Genomic DNA, 11036 nt, shown 5'->3' on the forward strand with positions numbered 1-11036 from the left:
AACCACCATTCTACTCTCTGTTTCCATGAGTTTGGCTTTTTATTTTTTAATTAAAAAATTTTTTTAGATTCTGTATATAAGTGATACCATGTGGTAGTTTTGGTTGTTCTCTAACTTATTTCACTTAGCATAATGCCCTCCAGTTTCATTCATGTTGCAAATGGAAGGATTTCCTTTTTCAAGGCTGAACAATATTCCCTGTGTGTGTGCATGTGTGTGTGTGTGTGTGTGTGTGTGTGTGTGTATCACATTTTCTTTACCCATTCATCTCTCAACAGACACTTAGGTTGTTGGCTATTGTGAATAATGCTGCAGTGAACGTGGGAAGACTCTCTTTGAGATAGTGATTTCATTAGACATCTGTTTCTCCCTTTACGACATTTATATCTTTTGTGGTATTACTATGCTGGCTAGGATCTCCAGTACATTGTTCAATAGAAGCAGTAATAGTTGCCATCCTTGTCTTGTTTGGATAGTAAAGGAAATACTTTGTTTCACCATTAAAAATGATATAAATATTATTTCAATGTTTACATCATTTTCAATGGCGAAACGTTAGAAAAACTTACATACTTTATTGGGTTGAGGAAGCTTCTTCTATTCCGAGTTTGCTAAGCTTTTGATCATGAATGAGGACTGAATTTTATCAGTCCTCATTCATTTAAAATTTTATTAATGAATTTTATGTTTTCCTACATCTTAAGTATATAGAATGTCCCTTTACTAAAAACTTATAATTCTATAATCTAAACAAAATTGTTTTACTATTGTGATCTTATTGTATATGCCTTATAGTATTTTTAAATGTTAACAGTATTTTGGAAACATTTCACCATATATTTAAGTTTTCTTCCAAATCATGGCTTTTAATTACTGCAGCTTTTAATCTTATTCATGTATTATAGATTTCCCAATTAATGTTGTTTTTAATTTAAAGTACGTTCCTAAATGTATTGTTGACCTGAAATAAATAGATTGCCAGATATTTCTCCTGCAAAGATGGGTTTATTTGGGATCAGCAGAGAATTACAATTCCAGGTCTGCAACCATGGTGAGCCACATGTAAGTCCTTGCCCAGCAACAGGGGAACTCTTTTATAGATGGGAAAAGGAAGTTGGGAGGGCTATAGTAAACAAAGAGTCTATGGCTTTTCATTGGCTGAGTCCTTGCCAGGAAAAAAGAGGCGTCTTCCTTCTGTTGGGCTCTGCTATCATAGCAGAGCATGAGAGCTTCCCCTGATCATCTCCCAATTCTATTTAATGAGGTTTCTGTTTCTTAATTTTTTGCATTATGTTTCCACTTCCAATTATTTCCTTAGAGTGAATTTCTGGAAATGAAATTATTGATGTAAGCATTTTTTGGCTATACGTCCACTAGCATGGTATGAGAATACCCTATTCATGCCAGCCTTATCATCATTACTATTGATGTTGTAATACATTTATCCAATGTGATGGGCAAAAAATTATATTTTTACTTGCATTTTTAAAATTACTGGTGTTTAGTGTTCATTTGCATATTTTTATGTTGTGAGATGATTCTCTTCTTTGTCTCTTTTTCTATTCTTATATTTTATCTTTATGTATCAAAGATATCAATAACCCCAAATATATTTAATTTGAACCTAACCAGTCCTGTCAGTGTTTCCTTTATGATTTCTTTCATTGTTTTTAATACTGAGAAAATTCTTCCTTGGATTAAATAAATATTTATTCATATTTTGTTTGAGGTTTTCTTCAAGATTTTAGCATATGTTTAAAAGTAAAAATAAAAAAATTTTTTCCTAAATGTTTTGGCAGTTTTCCCAATATTGTTTATGGAATACTCTTTCCTTTCCCCACTGATTAGAAATACCACTTACATCATATGCCAAATCCTCATCCACATTACTGTTTGTTTCTGGATTTTCTATTATGTTCTATTGATTTACCTATTACTGTGTCAGTATCATACAGTTTTAACTATTTAATACACTAGTGTAACATGTATTAATAGTCTCCTCATTTTTTTCCTAGTCTCACGTCTATATTCTTCCAGACTTACTTTGTAATCAGTTTTCCAAGTTCCAAGACAGACCACTTGAGATATCGAAATGTTATTGGTACCTTTTAGAATTTTTACCATAGTTAGTCTTTTTAGCCAGGAAAACGGTTTATCTTGCCTTTTCTTCAAGTTTATTGATTGATTGATTGATTGATAATGCTCCTCACTAACATTTTATGGTTTCCTCCATATACTTTCTGCACATTTTTGTTATGTTTATTCCTCAATATTTGCATATTTGTGGCCGTCATGAACGAGTTTTTCCGTTAATTTTTGACTAGGTTTATATATATATATTTGAAAACCATTGATTTTATAATTTTTTATCAGACACTTTAGTGAACTCAGTTGTTTCATTTCGTTATCTTGGGTTTTCTAAGTAGAAAAAAGTATCTTCTGCAAAGAATAACCCTATCTTCTTTCCTGTCAGTAGACCTCTTTCCTTCTGCTTTTTTTCATAGTTAACTAGCCAAAATTTTGTTTCCTCATGACAATTTAACACTCCTCTACAATAGAGGAAAACAGTCTCCTCATATCTGTGTTGGTACATATACTAGTGGTAATAAGGTAAGAAATCCAGGGTATGCTGGATTTCATAGAATATAAGGAAGTAACACCCCTAGTAAAACCTTTGATAGTTATAAAGAACATTAGTTGTGGTGTGATGCTGCCCTCAAGTGGCTCCAACAGAAAAAGGTGGTTACAATGTTCATTGCAGCTCTATTTACAATAGCCAGGACATGGAAGCAAGCTAAGTGTCCATCGACAGATGAATGGATAAAGATGTGGCACATATATACAGTGGAGTATTACTCAGCCATAAAGAGAAATTGAGTTATTTGTAGTGAGGTGGATGGACCTAGAGTCTGTCATACAGAGTGAAATAAGTCAGAAAGAGAAAAACAAATACCATATGCTAACACATACATATGGAATCTAAAAAGAAAAAAAATGGTTCTGAAGAACCTAGGAGCAGGGCAGGAATAAAGACGCAGACGTAGAGGACGGACTTGAGGACACGGGGAGGGGGAAGGGTAAGCTGGGACAAAGTGAGAGAGTGGCATGTACATACATACACTACCAAATGTAAAATAGATAGCTAGTGGGAAGCAGCCACATAGCACAGGGAGATCAGCTCGGTGCTTTGTGTCTACCTAGAGGGGTAGGAAAGGGAGGGTGGGAGGGAGACACAAGAGGGATATATGTATACGTATAGCTGATTCACTTTGTGATACAGCAGAAACTAACACACAGTTGTAAAGCAATTATACTCCAATAAAGATGTTAAAAAAAAAAAAAGGTGGTTAGAAAACAAGACCTCATAACTGATATGAGGCATCCTCATGGACTCCCAGAAATACCAGGATGAGCCTGTAGGAAGGAAAGACGGCTAGAGGGGCTGTGTTTGAAAGTGGAAGGTGGAGATGGGGATATAAATGAATGCTGTTTGGGTTTTTACTGTTAACATGACTTCATTAGCACTTACGGAATGGATTTACGAACAAACCGTCTTTAAATCGTCTCAGCTAAACCCTGCTTAGACATGGACCTGATTTTGGATAGCTTTCTGCTGTGTATCATGCGTGGGAAGCTCTTGGCCACAGGATTGTCAAGAACTTAACAGGTTCCAATAAACAGATGAACAATCTCTTAGGAGGCTAGCTTACACAACAAGTTCTCTTTTGGTATTTTAAGTTAGCACTAGGCAAAGAGATGGTCCCTGCCTCTCTACTCTACACCACATATTTATTAAGCACATGTATACCAGTGATGTAACTGGTCATGGGAGACATCACTTCATGCTATCCTTCTCTCATACCATTCTAAAATTACTTAACTGAAAGGCCACTGCCCAAAACAAGAGACCATTGCTTCCCCTTCAAGGTGGCTTTCGCTTTGGGGAGCTTGGTTTTCTGAGTAGTTCCTCATCTGAGTTTATATTTTCCTCTTTCTTTTTCCACTCAGAGATTATTGAGGAATGGGAGTAGGTTTTATGTTCTCTTCTGGGCCTAGAAACTGCTAAAGCACTGACACTGTTAGCTAAGATTCTAAAGTGGCCCAAACATGATAGGGTGGGGATAGAGAGGAGAAAGCTTTTCCAACAATTAACTGTTAGCAGTCGTGTTTCCTAATATGCAAGCTGTGTCACACTTCTCTAGTAGATACTTCACTACACAGCTTCCATTGTAATTAATTTTATAACAAACATGTTTGAACAACCTTAGCGTGCTAGAATCAGAGTTGGCCTCATTTATAGGCTTTTTAGACCATCTCCATTCCCTACATGTCAGTCTCTGGGGATGAATTGGAGACCTTAAGAGATAAAATCTTACAGAGAAGAAAACACTAGGGTCAGCAGAAGTCAAATGCTTTTATTTCTTTACAATCTTGCTGAGGCTAACCCTGGCTGTTTTGAGGCATAAGACCACAAGATGTTTTCCTCCATTGATTACATTAATTTTGTTGGAAAAAAATATGAGCCTTTACAACTCTTTCAGGACATTTGGTTACTACTCAGTGTACTAAATAATGTTACATTTTATTGAGCTTCTGCCTGTGTACCAGTACTATGCTACATGATTTATTTGCACGGTACAGTGAGGAACTAGAGAATTTAAAATGTGTTTGACTATTATGTATAAAATAAGCTATAACAATATATTATACAACACAGGGAATATAGCCAATATTTTATAATAACTATAGAGTATAACCTTTAAAAATTATGAACCACTATATTGTACACCTGTAACTTATATAATATTGTACATCATCTATACTTTAAATAAATAAATAAATAAATTTTTAAAATGCGTTTGAAAACCCCGACTGTATCAATGGCTGACTACAGTAACTATCTAGATCCTTTTGTATAACTTTTAGATTTCTTCTTCTTCCTTTATATTTCTTATTTATTTTCAGATTTGTATATTGATGATGAAGAAATAATTTTTGTAAATAATTTGATGACCTATAGAAGTCAGCTACCAACTTCGCATACTCTGTTGAGTAGGCTAAAACTATTTTTGGTAAAGGATCCCCTGTTGGATTTCAAAGGACAGATGTTCACAGAAGCTGATTTTCTCAGGTACTTAGTTGCCCAGTGTTGTGAATATTTTTAAGAGAAGAAAATATTCTTTGTATGCTCACAAGTCTAGATGTTATCAATCATAGTATTTTATCATTGTTTACCTCAACTCTAATTTTAATCACTATGTATTTTGATTAACTACATTTGGTATGTACCTTGCTTTTAGTAAACACTAATTTAATGTTTTATTTTTTTGTTAAGGGAGTGTTTCTCTTTTCAAGGAGATATGAAAGGTTTTGTGGAAGATTTTTACATGGATAAAGAGAACTTTTGTCAGGAGAAGCTAGAAGATACAGTAGGTTTAAATGAAGCTGTAATATTTGCTTTCAGTAATTTTTAAATAAAAGTTAGTAAATCACACTTTTACAAGATGTAGTAATATACATTGGCCATTTACTATTGTCAAGTTAAAAAGACTTGATAACGGATTGAGCGTGTATCAATTAAAGAGTCAAATTTACTTCAGAGACAGTGGTCTAAACCTTGGCTACACATTGGAAGTACTTGATAAATTTTAATAAAATTCTGAAGCCTGGATCCTACTCAGATATATTCTGATTTAATTGGTCTGGTGTACAGCCCAGATATAGGGAATTGTTTTGTAATTTTAATCAATATACCTGGTATGGGACATTAAGTGGTCATATACATATTGGTCTTAAGGCATTTAAAGGTTTTTTTTTCTTTTTACTAAAAACTTTAACACACATGGTAAAAAAATTAATTCACCTATTAGCCCCTTTTCTCCAGTCTCCCTCTTCCTCCCCTGTTAATTCTGAGAGTTATGCACATACAGTCTCACTTGTTGAAGAATCCAGTTCTGTAGGAATGAAAGAGAAATAAATTCTGTGGAATGCAGTAAAGATCCATTCCATTCCATCTGCTCTTTTTACTTCTCCATTCACCAGCTCTCATTTGCTGCAGTGATTGTTTTTAATTTAGAATTTTGAAAATTTGTTATTAACATGAAAGAAGATACTTCTGCATCTAGGGATATTGTATGTCACTAATGTAATCGGTGGCCATGAAGGATATTACTCAGAGAGAACATTGCTTGTAATATATTTTTTTGGCTGCTACACTTACTTTTTAAATAAAATGTATGCAGAGCATTAAAGTTTTTGAGTGTGGGTTTAGTTTAAAATTTGGTACACCAATTAAGCAAATGTATCTATTTATGAACTCAGAAATATTTATTTGGAAAACCTCACTAAAAACTAGTTTTACCTATATGTTATTTCAGGCATCCGTTTTTCCTGAGTGTGAATTCTTAATATCTGCAAGCCTCAAACAAGAAGTTGATATTCCATCACTCTCAGAACTGAAGGAGTCATTAAACTTAATGCCAGAAATGATAAATTATGTAGATGAAAATGAAAAGCTTTTCAGAAGAGGTGAGAGTTAAATTTAAAATCTATTACTTGTTAGAACTACTTAATAATGTTTGTTATAAAAATTCTTGTTCATTAAACTTTTTTCTGAACCTTCAGATTTTTTAAGTGTCCCGTAAATTTGCACAACGAAATCTCAAAATTATTATTGATAAGACACTTTTCTCATTGTCTCCTCTTTATACACTTGCAAGCTTAAAATGTCTCTGAAATTAATTTAACATTTCAAGATAATTATAAAAATAGAGCTAAAACACGTATGACTGTATTAATTTTTTTGAGTTATTTTCTTATACATAGTGACAAAGCACTAACAACTTCTATGCTGACTTTAGAAGCTCAGAGTAAGGTTATGATTCATGGAATCAGATGACTGGGAGAGTCATAACCTAGAATTTAGATGGTTTCTTCCCGGTTAAACTAGTAAATATTGTCGAAGTCTTTTAATATAATTTGAGCCCAAATGTTTAACTGTCCTCTCATACATTCCAGTTGAAATAATCGAAGATAAATAACATTAGGGAGGAGTGAAGGGGGATTTGTGATATCCATTGAGAATAGGGATGCTTGCCATCAACAGACTTGAAGGAATTCTTGCAGACAAGAGTAAATCAGGGGATTACTGATGAGCCTACAAGTCAAGCAAGGTAATGAAAAGCCAACCTAAGTAAATAGATCAAATTTATACCAGAACTTGAAAGTCTAGCAGAGCTCAAAACTGCAGGTGGCCCATGGGCTTGTTAGAAGGACACAAATCTATGCATGGTAATGGAAAAGGACAGGTGAATGTACTGAATGACTGTGGTGCTACACTCCCTGCCTTCACTTGGCCCTGATGGTGTACTAAATGACTCCTCAGAATCATTGCCACTGAAGAATGAACAAGACTACAGAAAAACTAATATCATAGTACTTTTGCTGGTAGTAGGCTTTTTCCTTTTTTTTTTTTCCCCAGATCTTACTATCAAGCATGGAATTTACATTGAGGATATAAAATGCAGCTCCACAGAAATTTTGGCCATTCAAAGTCAATGTGAATCAGAGTACAAGGAACCAGGTAGAAATTTTGAATAAATCATGAAGCTTATCAGGGGATACCTATATATGATGTAAAAGTACAATACATTCACATATAAAGTCTACTATGAGACAGTTTTCATGTTTAAAATTTGATTATTGCAAGCCAAGTTGTTCTTTTATCTACCCCTTTACATTTGTTACTATCATTAACATCCTAGCATCAAAAGAGGAGATTTACAAAGATTGAGGAAGAGGAATGGAGGAAATAGCATTAATATTAAAAATAGAAATCTTGTAATTTTATAGCTCAGTTAAAAAGAACTTTATATTTTACCTCAGTATTAGCAGTCTTGCTGACCCTTGTTATACTTTTGTAAATTTAACTTTTTAATCCCCAAAGCAATCCCATCATTATTGTTACTATCACTATCCTACCAAATTTGGAATCTCAGAATCATCTCTTGTTCCAGTGTAATGCCAGATTGTATTGCTCCCTAACTATGTTGATGATGCTGTTATTTAGTTACATTTATATCTGATCATGTTAATCATCTATTTGGAAGTATACTGCTTTATTTATGAAAGTGACAGAAACACACTGACTACTTATGATAAATGAGGATTAGTTTTTCAAGCCCACCCTATAAAAGATATAACTCTGTGCTAGGCCACCTAGACTCCATACTTTGTAAGGTAAAAAATTACTGTCTATTAATACTATTTGTTTAACATCACCAGTATTTAGTATGGAGATAAAAATAGTACTACCTCTTAAGTACTGACAACAATAGTACTACCTCTTAGGTACTGACAACATAAGTTGTCAGAATTGTAAACATTATTACACATAAAGTCTTAGAATTTATCTTATATAGTAAACAATAAAGTTTAGTTGCCAATGTATTTTTTAAAAATCACTAGTATATAGTTGAGACACCATGTGGTATATGTGTAATCCTTTATATAGATGGAAATTTAAAACTGTTATTTTGTGTTTCAAACAACCCAAATTTCTTTTGATTGAAAATTTCTGTTGTAACACAATGATCAAACATAATAGTTGCTTACAAAAAGTTATGAATTATACATAATTTTATTCAATGTTTATGTAACATGATTTTTTTAATTTTTATATATTCTAGTAGAGTTAGAAATGCCATTAACTCATCTACACCTAACAAACCAACATTCTTCAGTGAATTCATTATGTGCAGAACTTCAGAAATTTCCATCTTCTCCTGCTTGTAAAATGTAAGTAAAGATTAAATCTAGAACTCAAATTGCAATTCAGAAGAAGCAATCTTTAATTAAATCTCTCCATGTAAAGTCAATTTCCCAGATAGCTCTGTGAAAAAGAATGTAAGAGATTAAATGGTGTTCATAGTAAGCAACTGAAGGGAATATATGAATATATATGTACATAATTGTTTTTATATGCATAGAATATCTTTAGAAGGGCACACAAAAATCAGGTACTGTTGGTTGAGCCCAGAAGGAAACTGGGTAACCTGGCAATATAGGAGGTAGTAAGTGATCAAGCTAGGCTCTTTTATACTTTTAGTATTTCGAATGTGAATATATTACCATTAAATATAAACAACTTAAAAATTTTAATTTTAAATTTAAAATTTAAATAATCTGCTTAGAACATTGCCAGTGGATGCTTACCAATGACACTGCCTCTATTGTCACTCACTACCATGAAATACAGTGTAGCAGTATATAGGTTTGTTAGGGCTGCCATAACAAATACCATAGACTGGCTGGCTTAAACAACAGAAACTTATTTCTTCACAGTCTAGAGGCTGGAAGTCCAAGATCAAGGTATCAGCAGGATTGGATTCTTTCTGAGGCCTCTATCCTTGGCTTGTAGATAGCTGTCTTCTCCCTTTGTCTTTTTTTTTTTTTAAACTTGCTTTTTAATTAATTAATTTATTTATTTTTGGCTGTGTTGGGTCTTCGTTTCTGTGCGAGGGCTTTCTCTAGGTTGCAGCAAGCAGGGGCCACTCTTCATTGTGGTGCGCGGGCCTCACTATCGCGACTTCTCTTGTGGAGCACGGGCTCTAGGCGCACAGGCTTCAGTAGTTGTGGCGCACGGGCTTAGTTGCTCCGTAGCATGTGGGATCTGCCCGGACCAGGGCTTGAACCCATGTCCCCTGCATTGGCAGGCAGATTCTCAACCACTGCGCCACCAGGGAAGCCCCTCCCTTTGTCTTCATGTGGTCTTTCCTCCATGCACGTCAATGTCCTAATCCCGTCTTCTTAAAAGGATACCAGTTATTTGGATTAGAGCCCACCCTAATCACCCCGTTTTAACTTAATTACCTCTTTAAAGGCCCTAGCTCCAAATACAGTCATTCTAAGGTACAGAGAGTTAGGGCTTCAACATATGAATTTTGGAGAGGACAAATTCAGCCCATAATAAGTAGTTAAGAGCCCTGAACTAGAGCCAGATTGCCTGGCTGTATCATTAACTCTCTGTGATCTTCATTGCCCTGTGCCTCAGTTTCCTTATCTGTAATATTGGGATAATAATTGTACATACCTCATAGGGTTGTTTTGGGGTCTTCCAAAAGATTTGTCATACCTCTCTGACCAGGAAGAGCCAAGGATAACAGAGCAGTGTGTTCAGTGGTTGAACAATAGATTTGGCTTTCAACTTACTTCCCTAGGAGTACCAGAGATCACATCCCCTCTCTAACAGAGGACATCCACTGACCTTCTTTACCTGTATCAATGTGGTACTGGTGTTGGGGAAACCAGATACGTAGAACCAAATACTGAGCCACAAATCTGTTCAGTACAGCCCAGGATGGTCTGTAATCTTCTCAGAATTTATACTGCAGGGTTAGATCATTGTATTCTAGTTTGAGCCAAAGTTGCATAGCTTAATAGCCCAGCATCTTTGTCCTCTGAGTCTGAGATAGCTTTGACTGCTATCTTATACCATACAGCATACCTGTAATTTAATGTTTTTTATGTTAGATTAGTCTGCCATCCTGGAATAAAGTCACCTCATTCCCCTACTTCTTATGCTAGTTACACAACTAAGAACATAACCAGTACAACCCCCTTTATCCCCACTGTAATCCTGGAACTTAGTATGTCCTAAAATAACACATTTTAAGGAACATCTCCAAGTCTCTAATAAATTATTCCCAGAGTGGACACTGTGTGCTGGGTTTTGAGTTCTTAGCTGTGATTGGCTGATCTGCCAGAGGAGAATGCTCTTGGATTACTGGAAGCAACTGGAGCATCTCATCACTAGCTGCTCAGGCTTCTATTAATGGTCTCAGGAAGGTGTCACAGCATAAGATGGAGGAGCCTGACTTTGAGGGCCCCAATTATCTTCATCTTCTGGCAAAGAGGTATTTCCTTTGGGGGGTAAATTTGTGCTATACAGAACTCTACCATGAACTAGAACTGCCCATATCAGATATGAACTCTAAAAAAATAGCATGGGATGAGTACAGAAACTATCTATAATTGGT

At 34.9% G+C, this 11036-nt stretch overlaps 1 protein-coding gene across 1 annotated transcript in view; it reads left to right on the forward strand.

The window, feature by feature from the left end:
* The window catches only part of SHOC1 (shortage in chiasmata 1), an 89071-nt gene that overhangs the window by 16087 nt on the left and 61948 nt on the right, over positions 1 to 11036 (forward strand). Inside the window, exons 5-9 of the mRNA XM_067743661.1 lie at positions 4966 to 5131; positions 5336 to 5447; positions 6378 to 6528; positions 7481 to 7582; positions 8688 to 8796. Of these exons, the coding sequence (XP_067599762.1) occupies positions 4966 to 5131; positions 5336 to 5447; positions 6378 to 6528; positions 7481 to 7582; positions 8688 to 8796 (640 nt within the window). The remainder of the gene's footprint in view (positions 1 to 4965; positions 5132 to 5335; positions 5448 to 6377; positions 6529 to 7480; positions 7583 to 8687; positions 8797 to 11036) is intronic.

The sequence above is a fragment of the Pseudorca crassidens genome, chromosome 7 (assembly GCF_039906515.1).
Source record: "Pseudorca crassidens isolate mPseCra1 chromosome 7, mPseCra1.hap1, whole genome shotgun sequence".
Taxonomy (NCBI): Eukaryota; Metazoa; Chordata; class Mammalia; order Artiodactyla; family Delphinidae; genus Pseudorca; species Pseudorca crassidens.